At 41.5% G+C, this 21936-nt stretch overlaps 1 protein-coding gene across 1 annotated transcript in view; it reads left to right on the top strand.

Moving 5' to 3' along the window:
- Positions 1-19476, top strand: part of nisch (nischarin) — a 29382-nt gene extending 9906 nt beyond the window's left edge. Inside the window, exons 12-21 of the mRNA XM_062544707.1 lie at positions 130-243; positions 1961-2099; positions 8588-8694; positions 8843-8919; positions 10929-12266; positions 12395-12581; positions 12826-12976; positions 13181-13309; positions 15528-15689; positions 17838-19476. Of these exons, the coding sequence (XP_062400691.1) occupies positions 130-243; positions 1961-2099; positions 8588-8694; positions 8843-8919; positions 10929-12266; positions 12395-12581; positions 12826-12976; positions 13181-13309; positions 15528-15689; positions 17838-18478 (3045 nt within the window). The 3' untranslated portion in view covers positions 18479-19476. The remainder of the gene's footprint in view (positions 1-129; positions 244-1960; positions 2100-8587; positions 8695-8842; positions 8920-10928; positions 12267-12394; positions 12582-12825; positions 12977-13180; positions 13310-15527; positions 15690-17837) is intronic.
- The last annotated feature ends 2460 nt before the right edge of the window (positions 19477-21936 follow it).

The raw sequence follows: 21936 nt of genomic DNA, 5'->3' as shown, positions 1-21936 counted from the left end.
CTGGAAAACCACCTCATGCAAGCATAAAAACATTTTTTTGTGATATTTGTGAGTTTTTGCAATTTTCATTTCCCATTTTAGGTTTGCAGTCTGAAGATAAATTTTCTTTGTGGTTTCTTTTTGCACAAGGTTTGTCTGGATCATACGGCAACCACAGAAAAGGAACTAGACACGGTAGAGGTCCTGAAAGCCATTCAAAAAGCCAAAGAAGCAAAAGACAGAATGGCCAATAACGATAAAAAGGTACGGGGCTGGGTACATGGGAGCTGCTCCTTGGTTTGTTGTACTGGTTGTTGTAACACTGTTTTGTCGTGATTGCAGCATTTTTGTTGTTGCTCTTTTCTGCTTAGTGCGCAATGTATAGCTTTAGTCAAAGTGAGTTTATCAACATATAATCTGCTTAATTTCTAATGAATGATTTGTCTGAAAGCTCTATATCCCACCTCTTTAATTGTACTGGGGTCAGCTATGGATGTATAAAGAATAGAATCTGTGTCCTGAAAAGATTGACATCAGATTTCCAAATAATATATGATCAGCTGGAGATCAATGTAAATGCATTTAAATTGTAGTTGTACAGATTAAACTCCAGTCTGTGTCCAGCCATTGTGTGGTCAAGTGATAGGTACGCATGAAGCCATAAACTGCATTGCTATTCATTCCTCTCGTAGTGAATTGTGCAATTCAATTTTGAAATGGAAAGCAGATTTTTTGTAACCTAGTTAAATCAAGAATATGTAGAGGAATCATTAGGGCAAATTTGCTATTGCAGGTAAAATATTGAAATTACAGCTCCATAATGGACCTTATGCATGGAAGGCATTTTAGCCAGCTCATGTATTTCCAGTGGACTGTCCGTTATATTTTAAGGGCAGCTTCTGTTATATTCTACTCCTTATATGTTGGGTCAACTCTTTCTGCAACTTTAATATTGCATAAATTCTTCCTCATTTTAATGTGCTGGTTCACTAGGTGACACCCAACTGGGTCTGTGCAGACTGTAATTACATTAACAATAGCGGCAGTTACACACCCGGTTACACACCCGGCTCCACCAGAAATAAATGAGCTGACCAAAGAGCCTTCCGTTCATAAGGTCCATTGAGGGAAAAGATGTTGTGGTCCTTTTGAAGACCAACTCTGAATAGCCAATGGAACTCATGCCATCCACTGGGTGTTGTAATGTCAAAATGTTACACGTTTTCAAGATTCACGGCAAAGTGTTGATGCTCATTACCTTTTAGTTGCTTAATAATACTGCTCATTACAAAAATTGCAGAGTAGTAAAATTACATTGTGTTAGTACAATTATGGTCTAGAAAAAAAAAGTTTTTCCTTCTACCAGTCTAGGGGCCTCATTTATAAAACTCACTGTAGATTCCATCCTAAAACATTCCATGCGCCCAAATATTAGATTCAGTGTGCTCGCAAACACTTTCTGATACTATTCTGAACGCCACGTGGCACACACCTGGTTATATACATCGCACGGTCATCCCACGGAGGTAGTACAATTCTGAAATATTGTGATATATTTGTTGATTTATCTGTTAGGGAATGAGCCTTATTTTGTGATCTTCCCATCAGCTGTCACTGATTTGTGTGTCTGACTTTGCATAAGCTCTACGCGTGAGTGAAAGGACATTGCAAGGAAAGATGTAAATGCACATTTCACCCCCATTTACGCAACTTTTTTTTTATACTTAACAGCCTTTATGAATGAGGCCCCAGATGTGCACATGACATTTTTTTTTTTATCCTGAAAGCGGCACTGGGCAGCATTTCCCATAGAGGCCATTTCTAGATATTAAATTCCTCTCACCTTTGCAACCTCACTGACGACACGTCAGAAACTCTTTGGTGTTTGTTCTGAAAATGTGTACTTATTGTGAAGAATTCTAAGCTTTACGTGCGGGTGAAGCTGTGTCCCTAAAGAAAAGGCTGCCACTGTCATTGTCAGATCAGTGAGGACCCCAGGCAGTCTGCCGGTGGTGGAGCCCCGCCCCTGCCGTCACACCCTTCCTCTTCCTCCTCTAATCTTGCTGCTCTTCCTGCACCTCAATCTCCCACTATCACCCACTCAGCCAGCTCCAGCCAAGGTAATCATGTATGTATCGTGCTGCTGGGTGGGACTCAGTACAGACTGGGCTTGTTCAATCAGGCAGCACTGCTGCACAGTCAGCTAAGTGTTGACAGATCTTCCATTTACAAGTCACAGCAACGTTAGGCAGTTTTCTCTTTTTGAACATTTATTTTTGTCAGAAGCTCCTCAGGTGGTACATGGTGATGTGAAGGGAAGAGAGAAACACTCCTGTCACAGTTCTTCTATGCATTTGCTTTGATTTGATTTTAGAGTAGTATGACACCATAGTTGTGTGGCAGCTGCTTCTTTATTTGTGGCAACCGCACTGCTGTTTGTTTTCCAGCTGCAAATTAGTTTGTAAGTGATAGGTGGGTGTGCTTATGACCAAAAAAAGAGTAGCATGAAACAGTCTGCTGTTACATCTTGTAATGTAAATTAGATCTGGATGTAAATGGTCTGGAGTAAAGGCAGAACCTTAAAAAATATAATTGTGTAGCAGTGATCCCTGACACACACAGGTGTGTACTAGTCTGTATGTGTGTGTGTGCGCACGCGTGCATGTACTGTACATATGCATGTTGTGCTTGTTGTAATCCAATTAATCCACATGTGTTCTGGGAGTATTTTCAGGTTCACTTTGCTTTACAGACTGAATCCCCTTGCATAATTACATTATGTGTTGACAGAACATACGTCATATTTCAAGCTAATAGTTACATCTTAGATGAACTTCCTTATTTCATTTGTTTTGGATGTGTAGTGTATTGTTGTTGCTATTGTTATTATTATTTTATCAGTGTGTGTGTTCCCATTGTGACTTTGATAGTGGAAGCAGCTGGCCCCTTGTCTGAAAGCATATTTTTGATTGTGCCCTGTGGGAATGTAACCAGAACAAGGTCCAAAAGATAAATGCAACAGGAGAATTTTAATATTTATGAATTGTATATATTGGCAAGTAAAGTCCACGTGCACGAAAAAGTGAACGATTCCAAAAGATAGGGTATTTAAAAAATCACACAAAAAACACAGGACTCACACCCGAGCTACAGCGGGTCTGCAGCAGAAGCATGGAGCGTAAAAATAGTTTTAGACTTTTTTTTCGAACGTACAACTGGCTGCCATGTCTGGTGTAGCCAGTTCCATTGATGATCTTTGAAGCTAATTGTTGCAGCAGGCACCAGTGATGCGGTACAGAATTTAAAATAATGAGACACTCCTCTGGGAAGAGGGAAGTATAGGTCTTTGGAGAGGCTCTTAAAGAAGATGACAGCAGTGCTGGTTACCTACTGTATGTTCTATGAACTTCTTGCGAAGACATTCTATAAATTGCTTCATGTGCACTTTCGTCAGCCTACCAGACATGTGTAGCCCACATTAAACTATTAGCCTACAGCCAGTGTTATAAAAGTGTAACACTTTGTGTTCGTGGGCATTCGATAAGGGATGTAATGGGTAAAGGGCGCCTGCAGGAATACATGCATAGGATGCTCTTGTGTTTCCTTGTGTATCAGCCCTTCCACCTCTCTCCTCGTTCTCAGCTTCTCTAGACGAATTAGACATTCTCGATGACCTTTGAACTTCTGGGCACGGGCTCGAGGACCGAGGAGAGAAGCCGCATGCAAATGGAGCATGGGATGCACCCTTTGAGACTCATTCTCTCATCTCTTAGCTAATTCTCAGTCAAGAGCACATCCTTGATAGAATGCTTTCTTGCGAGTCGGGTGCTAGAGAGACAAGGCTACGCAGTACCAGTCCCAGTACCTTCCTCGTCTGTCCAGATCACATCGCAATGGAACAGCCTAGCAAGTGTAGAAGTGTATGTCAACCATGCACGGTTTCGGCTACGCGCTTCATTTGAGCCGTGGACGCGGTAGAAATTGTGCTGCTTTACAGGAGTGCCAACGGCAGTCAGTTCAGAAGGAGGAAGATGTAGCCTACTGTCGGCATCTTCTTAACTGTTCAGCTGCACTTTCCTATAAACAAACTTTTTTGAGTAGCCCACAGTATTCACACTCGACTTGGTCTTCACATATCACAATCCGTATTTATGATTATGTATGGTGTCAATGGTAAATGAACCATTGACACTACGGTAGCATGGTCTGTTAAGCCACTTCGCATTGGGCAAAGTTACTCACAGATAAATGAATGACGAGTAATATTGTCAAAGCACAACTATTCATGCGCATTTATGAACATGCACAATAATTTGATATAAATACCTGAACAAATGTTACGATGACATTAACACATCAGAAATCATGTTAAGCCTACATTTAAGCAATAGGCTACTGCGTCTTTGCATCTTCTTTCCATGTCCCTCTCTCTATTTTTATTAAATCACACCGCCAGAGAATTTCTAATCGTCCATACGCAAAGGATTATGGGTGTTTTCTGAACGCCGAGGATCCATCGATGCATCCTTGAAAATTCTCAGAAGGAAGGACTCAGTACTTGATAGAATTTGAAAGCATCATTGACTTTGGAACAGTGCTTGATGAGATTCGATGACGTAAGGTCCTTGAAAAAGTGGCTCTGAAGGACCGATCCTTGAGAAACAGCGCTTGTGTCTCCCTCCCTCCAAGCAGCTTCCTTTCCACATCCTATTGTGGAACCTGAACAAATTACAGTGCATGAAAATGTGACTCTCCACAGCAAAACCAGTCGCTTGTCGCAACAGGCGTTTCCGAGAAAAATAACCATTTATGTTACTTGTGCTAAAATCGTGAGAAATGTAACTCCAGCAGAATGTTAGAGGCATCTCGTTTTTGCCGCCCTACTCTAATATTTACGGTAAATGCACTCATTGACTACCACCAAGCTATCCGTGTGCTGTGACGTTGTAAATACAAGTAAGTACCATAAATCTTAAAGTAGCTGCGACCTTACAAAGCTTTCGTGAGTGTTGAGCCGACAGTCAACTTCAGAGGCAGATTTCTCCGTTTCTCTCTTGGCATGACAAGATGAACTCAACTCCTTTGAATGTTTATATTTCAGTAATATGACGTTCAATTCATTAGATATAGGTATCGTTTTGAAGGTTGATGCCCTTTTGTGAAAACTTAATAACTGTAATTTTGAAAATTTGAACAATGTGACTGATTCTGTGTGGAGGGTCACAAATGTACTGTTCTTTCTAGGCTTCTTACTCTTCTTCTTCTAACGCGTTTAATGCAGCTTCAACCATTTAACGTAGAAACTTCTATCAAACTGTGTTATGTAGGTCTTACTAAGGACACCTGTGGAATGTATTTTTCATCTTTGTAACTTTTGTAATTTACTATTAATAAAAACCTACTCAAAATGTCCCCATAGATTTAACATTGGCACTCTGACATCACAATGGGCCAATTAATCTGATTTGCACCTGTATCAACAGCCAGCTGCTCAACTAGGCCCCATCAAAGTGCCAGTTAAACTGATTGCACTTGTAGCCTATCAACCCCTTTCTGCTCAACTAGGCCAGCTCTCTCTGTCTCTCCATTCTACAAGGATATACGGCACATTCCATCCAACTTTCTATCCATTCATCTTCTTCAAACTATTCACTCATCCACCCATTAAAGTATTTATCAGCATCCATTAAACAATCTGTCTGTCTACATCCATTAAACGTTCTGTCTATCAATATTAACTAGTGCAGTGCCCGTACAAACAATGTTTTCCAAGAAACTTGTTGCCCAAGTACGTTGGTGCAGGTAGATCATGTTAGATTTGCGATGATGTAGAATCAGGCCCGTGCAGTTAGTAGAGCTTTTTACTCACTTTGCAAAGTAAAAAAGTGAAGGGGAAAGGCGTTTGAGTTGCAGCTAATGGCAATATTAGACACATTACATACCCGTGCGTTTTTGCTGTTGTTGGGAAATGATAAAGCTAACCGCATGACCATGGCCACGCCAGTGCTATTAACTCGGAAGTGATGTTTGAATAAATGTTATGCCCATAGCCGATGTCCAGATAGTTCAAGTTCAAGTTCAAGTTTATTACAGCCATTTCAACAGTATGAAATACAATTGATAGGAATGTGTTTTGGTATGCTCACATATAAGACACTTAATGACAGCACAATAGCACAGAGGTAGCAACACTTAATATACAAGAAAAAGTGCAAAAAAGTGCAAGGATCACAGAAAGCAGCAGTTCAGTACAGTTGTACAAGTTCAAAGAGAGGTAGCCTGGTATGTAACCCATAAGTGCTTAGTGCATGTTCAGGTGGCGAATAGCTTGTGGATAGGTACTATCCCTGAAGCGTGATGTTTTGCATGTGATGCTCCTGAACCTTCTCCCTGATGGTAGGGGTGTGAATAGATGGTGTGCTGGGTGGGAGAGGTCAGAGATGATGTTTTTGGCTTTCCTGGAAATTCTGGTGATGTAATGTGAGGCTATGGTAGGCAGACTACAGCCAATGATTTTTGAGGCCCTGCGCACTACCCTCTCAAGCCGTTGTTTGTCCTGGCTGGTGGCACTACCATACCAGACCAAGATGGCGAAGGAGAGTACACTCTCAATGGTAGCCCGATAGAAGTGGATCATGCCTGCTTGACTGACCCCAAACTGACAGCTGACGGAGGAAGTGTAATCTCTGATGGGCTTTGGAAATGATGAGACTGGTGTTCGGGTTCCATGATGGGGACTGATGGATAGTGGTGCCTAAAAAACGGAAGGAGGGTACCCACTCCACTACCTGGCCATTAATGGAGATGGGAAGGTGCTGGTCTGTATACAGTCAAGAGCGTCTGTTTTAAATGCACATTTTAACAGAATGCTACCGACGTGTGTGTGTCGGCATATTGTTGCAAGATCAGGCAACAGAACCGCTAGGGCGGGAGGCAACCGCGGTTGTTGATGTAGAGTACCCTATGCAACGTTACGTTACTTTAACAGCCTGCTTACCAACATGGGTGCACGTGTGTCGGACTCGGCACGTTTATCCAAGATAAACGATCTTGAAACGGTCCATTGTTTAAGTGAGACATCGTAATTTCCATGAATGGCAACACGTGAGTTTGTGAACGAAATGGGCTTTTTTTCTATGCTGGAGTAAGTGAGAGTGAGAAGGGGAGTGGTTAGAGAGCGGTAGAATTGTATTTTGCTTAATTTAATTATATCATTTTTTGTCCAAAAACGACACTGCACTCACGCATGCCATTAGCAAGACCTGTGCCAAATTTTAGGTCAGTCGGATGAGTGGTTCGAGAGTTATGCGTGGAACACACAGGCAGACAGACAGAGTGACACACAGACAGACATTCCTTGCATTAATAGATAGATTACACTATCTACATTCAACTTTTAAACTATCTACTCTGTCTCAGGCTTTAAGCATACAATCTTGCTCTCTGATGATTACAGATCCTGTTCAGTTTCCACTGTCCACAACTGTTTCAAAATAAAAGTCCTCACTACAATAATTCACAATTATAAATAATTTAAGTATTTAAACTACTCAACTATTTCACTATTCAGCAATTCCAACTGTCAGTTGTCATAAATTATGACTCCCGCCAACTGTTTCCTCTTCCCACAACTGTTTCTAAATAAAAGTCCTCACTGCAACAATTTGCTTTTAAACTATGCAACTATTTAACTGTTCAGCCATTCCAATAGTCAGTTGTCATCAACTATGAGTCCAATCATCCTTTTCACTATCTGACCTCCATCATTGTGCTCGGATTATATAGGGCTATATCTAAGTGTGTTTTTCTTTTTCAGATTTTTACTGCATTTTGATTGTCATTTTTGAAAGTCAAGCTACAGTTTAGTGTTCACAGTGTAATACATTCTTTGACATTGCTGAACTAGCCTTTTTTGCTGTACATTCATCGCACTGTTGCCAGTGGTGCTTTTTTAAGGTGCAGCGGTGCTACATGTTCATTGTGTTGTCCTAGAAGGTACCAACTGCCTGAAAATAGGTTTTGCACAGTACTTTTGTTTGCTTGTTTGTACATCACTTCTGGTAAACCCAGAATACTCGTAAGTAGTCACAAGCTGTATGATTAACTGCAGCCTTCATGATTTGCTAATATCATTAGTTGAGATTTCAATCAATCCTTCAACCCTAAGATGAAGGCCAATTACCAGTCCAACCAACCAGCCTCCGAATGATCTTAAAGACAATCAAACGAGCAAACAATATTAAAGCACAGACATTATACAGTCACCAAACAATTTGAAATCAAAATAAAAGTTTATTCAAATAAATCAATCCTGATTGTCCATATAATCACCATAGTGCATGCCAAAAAACCCAGTGTCACATGCTCCCAGATCATTAATTTGGGATGGCCAAGCCTGTTCAGTTTCTTCATTACCACCAACCATTTCTGATGTCAGACAAGGGGGCCTTAACTTGAAGTTAAGTTACAGGAATGCTGATAGTCTGTAAAGACAACAAATGAAGCTGTGGCACAGCATTTGCATGTGCACCTGAATGTTTGGTTACATTAGAATGTTGTTGGTCAGTTTTCTTTTTTGGTGTTCAGATCAGTATTTTTTTTCTTTTAGAAATAGTTATAAAAGAAGAAGCCATTGCTGACAAAAACAAATTGACTCCTGTGGATTCTGTGCTTACCAAAACATGCTGGAACACCTCCTCTGAGAAAATACCCAAGGTATTTTTTAGAATATCTTATTTTTCTTAATCTCATGGAGTTCACTTACAAATACAATGCATTTGTAAATACTCTTCTCTGTGCTGCAATTCATTTGATTCATCATGTGCAGGATTTGCTAGTGTGTGTTTCATGTAATCCCTTGCAGGTTACAACCCAATTACATGACCCCTTTATTTCTTGTGAAATGTCGACAGAACAGCAGTTGAAGTACAACACTAATAGGTATGTTCGTTTCAAGTCTGCTTAAGGGAACAGGTCACACGGATAATTGGATAATTTCATTGTACGTTAGTTAGTTATTTATTCAGGCATATATATTAAGTATTTTCTGTAATTAAAGCATACATCACTGTGCCATTTCAACTCCAGTTCTCCACCATTTGTTGATTGTGTTGTTGTCAAACTTGCTTAAAATGGAGGAAGGCAAACATTTCCGTCTTTTGCCAGTAGAGGGTGGTATGCTACTGTACACGCTTGGTCTGAAATCATTGGTCGGTATATTGTACCATGTCCATTCATTATAGTAAGTCATGGAAATGCAGGGTTTTTGTCAGCAAAAAGTAAAGAAATTGTGCATTTGACTTAGAGTGGGAACCCTTATAATACATTACAATGAGCAAAGTTTAAAGGTGACATAGAATGGAAATCATTTTTGTCTTGGTTTTGATGAATTAGGAGAGGTTGTGCCCTCCTTCATATGAAAATCTTGAACTTAGAAAATAGCCACTAAAAAATGGGCGAATTAGAACAAAGCCTACTTGTGATGTCAAATATCACAGTCATTGAAGTTCAATTGGAGTTGCCAAAGAGGGCGCCATTTAGTCAAAAGGACCATTTCAATAACCAGCCTAATTATAAGGTTTTAATTGAGCTTGTAAAATTGCAATTGAGTTTATTTTTTATAAATCATAGTTGAATATATGTGATCCTGTAAAGCGGAACCAGTCGTTTCGGTAAAATTTATTGAATTCAGTTATTGTGCTCACGTGAACGGCCATAAACTAAGCTTTCCAACGATATGTATATCGAGGGTATTACACAAACTATCGCTAAGATAACCGCATTTAAAGTTGACATGGTTCTCCTGTCACGATATGCCAATAGAGGAGAAATCACCTTTTTAAGTGGCGCGTGCACAACGGGAATGGCTGCATGTGACGTTCGTACAGTATCAAAATGACATAAGCCGTTTTGGGGGACGCGACTCAGAAACAGTCTCTGGTAGCCTATAAGTGACATCACGCTCTGTGTGCCACTTGCTCTGTTCAATTTGGAATTGTTGCTTGTTTATTCAAAGTCAAAAGGCAGTCAAAAGTAGACTTGGCTACTCAAAGTGTCAGTTTATTTCACATCATGTTTATATCATTTGGAATAACCACTGCATACCTGTGTTGGTTGGTGTGTTGTGTGTTGTTAGTACACACTACACATTATTTTTTATGTGATTTTAAGACACTGCATAGCTTCTGCTGTGTGGGTTGACATGTTGCAAAATCCGCAGAATCATTCTATGCAGGCAAACCGCCATCAGAAGCATTTTATATTGTTGAGGTCAGACATGTATCTGGACTTTCTACCCGTGCTGTGCTGCGCTGATTCAGTTCACTTTCTCTGGTCCTGCGCTGGGCTGTGTGAGAGGGGTAGTGGTCAGGGACTAGAGCAGCAAAACCAATATGTGCTTCTTTTACCGATGTATTTACAGATATATTTTGCATTTCTGCACACCTCCTGCTATACTATGATATCAGAACCCATAATATTTTAGCTATCACATTCATTAACACGGCGAGAGACTTTTCATATCATTGGCCAGTATGGGCGCTTTTATCGTTATGGTTATAGTTATCGCTATCCTTCTTGGTGTGAATGCTGCTTTACTCAAAGTAAGTCATTATGGCTCAGTGAACCTTAAATTCAGGGTTTATATCAGACATGGGTAACTCTGCCACATTTCAGAAAGCACTGACTTTTTAATGGTAATCAGAATCATGGACTGTGTCTAAGTTGTTAAATTCCTCCTCCTTAGATTAGAGATTACAATGTGATGCTCTTTATTGAAGATGATTATGTTGATCTGTGTAAAGTAATATCTTATAGGATCCCTCAATATCACTGATGACTTTTCAAAGAATATTTTGTTCACACAAAGTGGATAGTTTTAACTGCAGTTGTGGTGTAGTTTATAAACTGTAAGGAGTTGTTTGATTCTAATGCTTCCATTCCCTTATCAGCTGCTGCTGCTGTGCTGAAGACCTCAACCTGTGGACAGACAGACAGCAGACTCCTGTGTTGCCTTGCTGGCTCCTGTCCTACACAACCGCTATCCCAGAGTTCAATGAGCAGTTGTCTGCTCTCATCAGCAAGGTGGCACAGGAGAATGACCCAGACTCCGCTGTCCCTGGAGAAGACCTACATTCTGAACCCACTAACCTGGGAGCAGGGCAGCACTCAGGAGATGGCTACTTTGAGATGGGACCAGACTGCAGTGAGGATGGTTCTGCTCCGTCATCCTCCCCTTCTTCTCCATTACAGGCTGAGCAGGCTGAGGAACAGGGGGCTGTGGATAAAGAGACTAACCAACACATCACTAAAATGTTGTGGGCACACTGCATACGGGTGGGAAAGGGTGTGAGTCAACTAGCCTGTTGTCTTGTTCTGACAGAGCGTCTATTGACTGTTTTATGCATCCGCCGTGCTGAGCAGCCAGCCACTGTGACTGATTTGCTGGAGGGCCTTGAGGTGGAAATGGTTGTGCCATACTCAAATGTGGATGCGCTGTGGTTCTGTGTGCCTGATACCTGCCTTTCACTCAGGTTGAGCTCGAACTCCACCCGCTGGCACTTCTTTGCAGATAGCGGGGGCTTAAAGGAGGTACACATGCAGATGGGTGCTCAGCTCAAGAGCCAGGCAAAGCTAGAGCAGAATGCACCCAGCAGCCCTGCATCTGTGACCCAGCTTCTCTGGCAGCACCTCCACTCCTGGGAATGGGAGGAAAGTGACGGGGCAGTTAAGGTAGGTCATGCCGCTCACCTGCTGGACCCCCATGGCCCGGAGAGCCAGCCACGACCCCATGCTGACATTCTCTCACGCTGGTGTCCGTCAAAGTCTGTGGAGACTACTGATGGAGTGGCAGAGGGCTTAGCCTCAGTTCCTTGCATCCTCTTCCTCACACCCCGTCATCTATGTGTGCTGAAGGTGGACTTCTTGTCTCTGGTCGAGCATGATGGGCCTGATGGTCAGGGTACACGTCTCTGCTCACGGCTTACCAGGGTGCCCTTGGCCGCAGTGCTGCTGAGTCCCAGACAAGGCTGCCCTGGCCACAACTCGCTAGCGGTGCACCACTTCCATGACGGACACATTTTGAAGCTTATGGCTGGCTCCCAGCAGCTCACAACAGTCTTCATCCTTCCCCATGACAAATTCTTGTTCCTGCGGCAGTTGAGCCAGTACCGTACTGGTTTGAAGGACATTAAGACTCTGGCTTTCCTCCAGAGCAAGAGCTACTGCCACAGGAGGTCTGGCCATCATTCACCACCCACCAAAGTCTCCCAAAAAGGGTACAGGAGCAGGTGAGCAAAAGACACTGCTGACAGACCTAAATGTAAGATGCACAAAGATGTTCGAAGTCAAAGATACAACATAATTTGATCACAGTGTTGCTCTAGACATGTTACTCACTCTTTGTCTTCTTCCTCAGTGGTGTTCAAGGAATACACAAGCCTCTTCTGGCCCTCTCAGTGCACTACCCCTCTGAGCCACTCATACAGAAACTCTCTGAGGAGAATCAGTGTCCACCGCACCTGAACCTGTCCCCCTCTCTCCACTACCTCTCCAGTTTGAGGGGAGATGAGTTGGTTGAATTCTTCCATAGCAGTATTGCTGAGGTAACACCTAAAACTCAAGTCAACAGCCTTTTTCCATCACTCATTTGACTGACAAGTGGTTTTATCCAAATAGTGGGTGGTTAATTAATATGCCTGTTGTGATGTAAATGAAAGGAGACAACCACTTTGCTTCTTAATAGTCACTAACATTAGCCTTTTTTGTATCTTTTAATCCCATGCTGAATGCTGAAAGTTGATCATTGATTTTATGGCAGATGAAGCTGACCAGATTATTCCCATTTAGGTAGAGAATGAGGAGATGAAGCACATTATTTGGTCGTCCGTGCTGTTTTACAAGTCCCCTGAGATGGAGATGACTGCGTGTATCATGTTATCTACCAAAGCCCTCTATTTCATACTTGATGATGCGGCCTCCACTCTAAGTGACCAAGCACGTAAGATACAGTTGTTGTGCAGCATACCATACAAAGACAGTTGTTTGTTTGCAGGAATCTAGTATAAAATCACTTTTTTAATGCCACTTTGTCATGCCAGCATATGCGGCTATGCTTAAAAATGTTGAGATGTAAATACTTCTCCTATAGCTTTTCCTCAAGTCTATCTCACTGTTCATTTATGTGGCGGTTTGTCGTCTCCAGACATATGGAGCTGGCAACCTTCTGAGATTGCAGAAACAGATTTCATCATCTCTTACTGCTTTGCCATGAAGCTCAATGATCTGCACAGCGTTAATGTGGGCCTATTTGACCAGTACTTCAGAGTGGTGGGTAAGTCACTTGATTAATGGTGCTTTTATATGGACAACTGCACATTATTAGCTACCTCTTCAGAAAGTTCACATGTAAACCATTCATGTTTGCATGGAAAATATTTGAAGAAACACAAACCAGGATTCCCATGGTCATGGAAGTCCTGGGAAAGTTATGGAATTGTAAAATCTAATTTTTCAGGTTTGAAGATGAAGATGCAATTCAGGAAATCCATTGAAAGTCATGAAATTGTAATTGAAATGTAATGTAATCAAGAGAAGATGGCATAGGTCTACATCATGACATAGAATTTGATCGCATTCTTACAAAAATATTTTATCCAGTCTCATTGTTTAAAGGCAGGCATCCTATGTAGATGTCTATCTTAAACATAATGCTTTTAAGTCATTTTCATGGGAAGCTAAATTGTAATATGGAGAATGGCTTCCCAGCCGTTTCCTTTCTATCTACGGAGAACTCACTCTCCCCTTACCAGAGGAACCACGAACTGTTTCACCGCAATTGTACAATAGCTTACTAGTATCAAATCGTGTAATGTTACATTGTCACATCCTCCTCAGAGATGATCTTAACCGGTTTGTAAACTAATTCACATGTGTAAATGACTGTGAAAGGTGCAAGTCATGAGTGGTATTTACAACAGTTGTGTAAAATACAACACAAGACAAAAGGAGTTACTCCCAACCTGTGGTGTAAAATCAGCTGTTTTCTACTTCGAGACCGTGAAATGTCTTTGAAAAGTTATGGAAAGGCTCAGTCAGTGAATAGCGGTGGGAATCCTGAAAAATGAAACACACAGTGAATAATTTTGATAGCCTGGGAATAGAGGTGGCCGATATACCGAACATACTCGATATATCACAGTTGGCTGTACGTAAGGTAAATTATATCGCAAATATCGAGTATTTCACGGGCATGATTTTTAAGTGCCAACACTTGCTTTGGCGTTTCATGTCCCTATCTCTCCCCATTTGTCCTCTCTCCTTCCTTCTCAGTAACGCACATCACACACTCACATCACACGCACACCAATCCTGAACAGTCTATTTAGAAGTGATGTCTAGGTGTAGACAAGAAGACGTCAACTTTCAGTTCAACCACTACTGTCTGTGGGTAGCATAGACTAGTGTTGTTCAGCTAGGTTGTACCTTACCTTCTATTCGATGTAAGCCATCATCATTCATATGGAGACATATCAGAGACAGATTGAAACAAACTTCATTTATTTGGAAAGTTAACTAAAGCCATGAAGCAATGCTAAAAGAAGTGAGTTAACAGTTTATCCTGAAGAGTGGACAGGCTGAGGGGCGTTTCAAAGAAGGCAGAGAAAGAAGAGAGAATGATCGAGCCAAATACCAGTCCCTGATGAATGCTCTGCGAATAGGCAGATAAATCAATTGATGTACCCTACTTGGGTGTGTTGAATTTTTTGCATGCACACTTTCCTTGTGAGAGATGTTCATAGTAAGCCAATGGTAAAAATGCAAAACTTTCACCCCTGCTTTTACATGCAAATATTACATGACCTGCAGATATAAAATAGAAGCCACCTGTGATATGAATAACCAAGAATGTTTTAATGCAGATCTTATTTGAAGGGATTGGACTGGTATGATTTAGCCTAGCCTACTGCGTTATACTGGTATGATTAAAACATCACATCTCATGAAGTGAGAATTCATGAGTTATTTTAGAGTACATTTCAAAATATTGAGATGTGTATCTTGAAATAGACTAAAAATATCGCCCAGCCCTGCTGGAATTTGTAAGTCAATTAACCTTTTCTAGACTCACTCTCAATCACAAATGAGAAGATCTGCATACTAATCAGGCTATAATTTAGAGGCAGCTATTGACATTTGAATATTAAACCTTGTAAGTTCAGTAACTTAACATATACTGATGAGATACACCAGTAGTATTAGACCTCAGGTGCCAGGGGGCAACAACCATCAAATATCTTTGGAGAATGAATGAGTGAAATTGATGGATAGATAGAGATCACTATTTTTAGACCAAACTCCACATAGCATTGCATTGGTAGTAGCTTTTTGTGTGGTGTCAGACTAAGGTATCACCACTTAATTAGAGATAATCAGAATAAAGGTGATCGGTTGTTTATGTAGCATCTATTATGCTTATGTTACTATTATGGTTGCTTAATGTGTTGTGTGACCGGTTTCTTTATTTTTCTTTTTTTTTTGTGGTTGAACAGGTCAGTCAGCAGACGACATCATCAGCTGTCTGAGCAGGGACAGCTACGGGACCCACCGTTTCCTGCAGCAGCTCATGACCGTTCTCTCACTGTTGGAGAAGGTGCCCTCTCCTGAGCCTTCTGAGCAGGATTTCTATGCACAATTCGGCAACAAAAGCACAGGTACAGTTAAATAAAATTAAGTCAAATCGTGCTATGTGGAGTTTTTATATATCAAACGTCCAAAAATGACCTAGAAATAGCAACAGAATGTGAAGTGAGAACCGTTACAATATGTTAGCAGAAAAACATCTATGCTTTGTGTTGTCCATAAATCCACTGAATTTAACATGCAAGTCCCAGCGCTGTCCCCAGTTCTCTTGTAATACCACGTTGCACCACATGTGACCGCTTTATTAAACATAGTGCAAATCACCAAAAGGGTGCTGTGTGGCTTGGCTTAAGACAACTTAAAGCCTACAGAACTACCTTTCAAAGGTTTGGAGTCACATCCTTTAGTGGAGTAAATGACTGTTGGCTGGCTGATGAAATGGCTGATCTTAAATGCAATACATAAGTATACAGATGCCCATTATTAACCGGCATTCACCCAATGTTCCAAAGGTACATACGGTTTACTAATCTGATATAATTTTAAAGGTATACTATGCAACGTTTTTCAGTTAATCAATTCGTTTCATACTGTTATATATGATTAAATGAGTCAATACCGGTCAAACAATGTTTTTTTCGGCCGCCCTAGTGGTCTATAGCCGTAGAACCACACTTGCAACTTTAGGAATCCTCGGGCACGCACCCATGCTCTACTCCAGGAAGTGTCATGTAAAGTCTCATGAAAAGGCACGGCAGACTGACCGATTGAGGAGTTTTGTAAAATATACATGCTAGAGCTGTAGGGGAAGCTCTCCAGAGAAATATGCAAGCATAAAACGAGCGAAAAATTAAAAGTGAAAGCGAAACCGGCGATGAAATCGCCAATCCTGCATAGTATACCTTTAAAACTGACTAACTGAGAAAACACTAGAGAACCCGTTGCCCATTACTGTATGTAAGCACATGATGTAATCTGAACACTGCTGCCCTTATTTAAAAAAAAAAAAAAAATCAGTGCAACTGATCTCTGCTGGTATTCTGTCTTGGAGTGGAATGGAAATTTCTAAGTGACTCCAAACTTTTGAATGGTAGTGTAGCTCATTTAGATATCATGTGTATAATTAGTAGCCCTTTTTCACACTGAAAGCCGGCACATTGGCGGTAAGGTGTAAACATGTAAGCACTGGGCATGAAGTTGAACAGTGACGTACAACATAGGCGTCGGAAGAATATTTAGCCTCGTGACACTTTCGAAACAACAAAATCTGACAGCTCCTTTGGAGTTTAGGAAATAGACTGCATGCAGCAGTTGGACACAAAACTGCCATAGGCTGTGTAGGCTTTTGGTAAGGTAGCAACGACGAAAAAGTCTCCCGTTTTTTGAAAGCTAAATGTTGACATGTATGATTCGGAGGCTAAACAGCTATTGAAGCTACAACAACAGCGGAGACGGAGATGTTTGTTGATCACAGTGTGGAAGCTAGATGGTTAAGTGATCTGACAGCTGTGCTCGGCTTTTTGCTGATGTTAAATATCCCGGCTGTGGGTCGCACAACTTGCATCATCTTCAGCTTCGTCCATCTCACAGCTTGCATTCACACTGCAGTGTGGAGCCGATGTTACATTGCAACTGGCTCCTGTGTTAACTGGCTTTGTTGAGGACGTTCCACGATTCATGACGTTTCTTCGACAGATGTGGCACCTTGACTTGTCAACTTTCTAATATAAACTGGAGATGAACAAATACAAATACGCATGACATCTTTAAATGTCAAAATTGGTTGTAGTAGGCTCCATGCACTGGATGATGAATATGTCACCAAAAAAATGTATACCTAAATAAAGTACTTATAACTCCACATGGGTATCGAACCACCACTAAATAAGTGTACCCCCAGAGGAGGAAGATTCCCGGCGTAAAACACGCCGCCAATATGCCGCCTCCAGTTTGAAAGCTCGGGCTGAGTCTCAAAAAAGACAGCTAGTTGCCGGCTTGCTGTGCAGTGTGAAAGCATCTAATGTCATTGTTCTTGGATAAATTATTCAAAGTATACTGTCGTAAGTGCACTCTTTCAGACTGAACGCTCTATTCCTACCATTTTCACAGCCAAATACCCTATCAGGGCAGTTAATTTCTTTATTTCCAATCTTTTACGGCTGTGCTGTTGTACAGTGTAGTGTAATGGACAGAATTGACTGTGCTATTATGTCTTACAGGTAAAATGGAAAACTATGAACTGGTCCACTCCAGTAAGGTTAAATTTGTTTATCCCAGTGAGGAGGAGATCGGTGACCTGACCTTTGTTGTGGCAGAACGGAAAGGTCCACAGGGTTCGCCCCCTCGTTCCTTTCACATTCTACTGTACCTATTGGTATTTGAGGTTCAGCTCCAAGGACCCTCACAGCCCCCCCAGCCTCTCCTGTTGCCTAAGACGCTAATCTTGACTGCCACTGATATTTTCTTGCTGGAGGAAGACCACATCAGTTACCCACTGCCTCACTTTGCCAAGGAGCCACCACAACGTGAACGATACCGGTTGGCTGATGCACGGCGCATTCGTGACTTGGATCGTGTGCTTATGGGATACCAGACTTACCCCCAGGCACTCACGCTGGTGTTCGATGATGTGCCTGCAGGGCCTGACCTGCTGTGCCACCTCACCATGGACCACTTCTCTGAGCAGCCTGCTGCAGAGGGAGCAGTAAGGACAACGATAGCTGCAGGACCAGATGATGGAGAGGTTCAGTGGTGTGTGTTTGTGCCAGCGCCAGACAGCCGAGAGAGGCTGATCTCATTGCTGGCTCGTCAGTGGGAGGCGCTGTGCAGCAGGGAGCTGCCTGTGGAACTGACTGGCTGAGCTGATTGCTACAGAACTATTTCTGCAGAACACTGAGGGATCCATGTGCAAGGTGGACTGTGTTGGAGATTCTATACCCTAAAAAAGTATCCTAAAAAAGAACTTTTTTTAAGCAGATGCATGTTCTTGAAAACATACAGTTGTTTGTTTACTTGAGCAGATTCCACACATATCAGTGTCCTACAGTACCTTTCCTCAAGCATCCCCATCACCACATCTGTACAAAAGACTATTCTCACTCTCACCTCTTTCCTTGATACCATTTGTATCACAAAAGATTGGAATTTGCACAGAGTCCACCAGGGTCATTTTTTGTCATTGTTGTCTTTGGCTTCTTGCACCGTTTTATTTTCTTCTTCTCTGCTTTCTAGGTAAACAAATGATCAGAATCAGTATAATATAGTAATGATGCTGAGATGTGTACTCTTTATGTGTATGTGTGTGTGTGTGTGTGTGTGTGTGTGTGTGTGTGTGTGTGTGCGCATGAGAGAGACAGGGAATTTCTATTAAATCAGTATTATATTTTATTCCAAAGTGGATTTTTGGACATAAGCAATGTTTGTGGAAGTTCTGATTAAGTATTGTGTATGATATCTAATTTGAAGTGTTTTATTATTTTTTGTATTATAAATGCAGACTCTGTACAGTTTTTTTTATAGTCATGTTTTAATCTACTCAGTGGTTTACAAAAACAATGTGTCTTCTTATTTTCCAGGGTTGTGATGATGAACAAATTCTCATTTACTTTAGGAATTTTATATGATGCACTTTAAACTGTATATTACTTAACCATCACAGGAAAAAAATGTGACATCTCTCTCCACACACATTTGACATAGCTCATTTGTTTATGAGCACTCACCTTTGATGATCTGTTTCCATTGATTTTCTATATTTTGTCATAAGCTAAAGGGATTGTCACACTGTCCTTACACATACTTTTGCTGTCCCTGTTTTATACCTAAAAGTATGTGAATAAATATGTTGAAGGAAAACCACTTGAAATGTGTATTTCCTACAATAAACATGAGTGTATTAGAGGGCCAACTGTGAGATGACCCCAAAACAGGAATGGCTTTACAGGTGGTCATAACTGGTCATTTTCCCATCTTTATCCTTCTTGACTAATTTTTCACCAGTTTTGCATTTGGATAGGGTCAGGGTTAGTACAGGTAGCAAAAGCCAGTATCTGGAGCCTACAGAGGTTGCACAGGTAGTCCAACTCCTCTAGAATGGCACACCAATACTTTCCATTGCCAGAAAGATTGCTTTGTCTCCCACTGCAGTCTCAAGAGCAAATCGCAAGAGATTCCAGGAGCAGGGCAGGGTGGTAGAAGATCCTTAACCCTAGGCTGGGCGAACCCTGCCTGAACTTCCGGGCAGGAGTCAAAATTAACTTTTTGAAATGTGAATATTTACCAGCCAGAGACAGACGAACTGGTGAAATCCACCAGCCATTCAATAGGAAATACATATTTTCGGAACATACTCTAGTCCTGGCACGCTATTGGCCAGTGGCGTGCCGAAAACGAAACTTGAGCGACGCGAAGTGCAGTAGAAACAAAGCGCAGCCTCGCCAGACTAATGTTCAATCTTAAAAGATTGAGTTTAGTATGGTGAAAACCAGACTACCTTAACCCAGTAGCAGGACCAGTATCTGCTCCTTTGTGCAAAGAGGAACAGTAGGAGCCTTGCTAGAGCCCTACAGAATGACCTCCAGCAGGCCGCTGGTGTGAATGTCTCAGACCACAGGTGACCTGAGGGCCCGATGGCCTCTAGAGGGACCTGTGCTTCAGTCTAGTTCCGAATGAAACACATCCTTATTGTGTTCAAATAGTCATTCCGATTGAGTAATCCACTTTTCTAATTGAATCAAGTAAGTGTATTAGTGGGAAATCCAGGTCTCTCTCTCTTACACACACACTTTCCAAACAACACGCCTTGGATAACCAGCAAGACCCTTCTAAATAGGAAAAAGATGGCATTCAAAGAGGGGAACCAGGCAGAGCTGAGGCAAGTACAGGGGGAACTCAGGCTGAAAGAGGCCAAGGAGGATTACAGGAAGAAGGTGGAACAGAAGCTGCAGGAGAACAATTATGAAGGAGGTCTGGGATGGAATGAAGACCATCACTGGCCTGAGGAAGAGTAGCAGCTCTGTGGAGGGAGATCTGGACAGGGCGAACCAGTTGAACCAGTTTTACAACAGGTTTGACTGCCCTGCTCCAGCTTCAATGGACATGGCCTGTCCACCACCATCCCCGGTGTCAGAGCTTGCGTGGAGGTGCCCAAGGAACAGTAAGCTCTATGATGAACACCACTTTTTCTCTGTCTGTCCACAAGAGTAAATCTGGTCTTAATCTAGTGCTCACTATATGTGAAGGTACCGCCATCTGCTGGCCTAGATCAACCTTCATTTCCCGACCTGCTCCATTTACCAAAGAGCTGGCTTTATACCTGGCCTTCGTGGAACGAGGTTGATCCCCCTGATGTCCAATTTTGTAAAAAAATTTTTTTTAATGTTGTATTGTTTATGTGGTCCGCTTTTGCACACACCCTTGTAGAATATCTTTGCTTTTTTGCACCAAACCCTGTGCTACAGTACCAGATATGTGAGGTTTATGGGCAAAACGCCTAATTTGACCTTTGGATTAGGGTCACTAAAAATTTCAAGAAAAAATGGAGACATTTCTTTACTCTTAAGAACCCATAGAGCAAATATAATACTCTCCAAAAATTAACGAGCCCCCAAATTAGACACATAGGCCCCCTGACTAGAGTGTCAAAGCAAAGTCATCAAACAATATGCTCGTATTCGTAAAGGAATAGGCACACGAACAGGCTGCTCTAAACAAGGCTCTTCAGACAGCATTGAAAACAGAGTTATCCTTTTGATACTTTGTCTAAAGTAGGCTATGGCATAAATTGAAGCTGGGTGAACCCTGCTTGACCTGTTGGTGAATTTGGATTTCGCCCAGCAGCTCGGGCTGGAAACCTGCACATGACTATAGGCTCTACTGACTTTTTCACCAATATGCTAGTTTCACTCTATCTATCAATCAGAAACAAGAAACACTTCCAGAGCATTGTGCACACATGTTCTGAAATCATTGCCCCCCCCCCCCCCACACACACACACACACCTTGTCATATACCCAAAGACACTTCACAAAGACACAGAACAAAAAGGATACAAAAGGACAATACATATAGTACATAGCCTACATGTACAAACAGATACGTTTTTTTTTTTTTTTAGTTTATTTGAATTTCAGCCATTATTGCAGGTTCATAAAGACATACAGACAGCTGTCATCATAAACACTGAATTACAATATGCTGTTACAATAAAAACATTCATTAAAAAACATTATACACAAGCTAAAATATGTCAAATAGGCAACATCTGCAATCCATTGTAATTTTAGAGTCCATTTAAGAGTCCACACATGTATGGGATT

The sequence above is a fragment of the Sardina pilchardus genome, chromosome 9 (genome assembly GCF_963854185.1).
Source record: "Sardina pilchardus chromosome 9, fSarPil1.1, whole genome shotgun sequence".
NCBI classification, from domain to species: Eukaryota; Metazoa; Chordata; class Actinopteri; order Clupeiformes; family Clupeidae; genus Sardina; species Sardina pilchardus.
The sequence above is the reverse complement of the archived record's forward strand: the minus strand, read 5'-3'. Positions and strand labels throughout refer to the sequence as shown.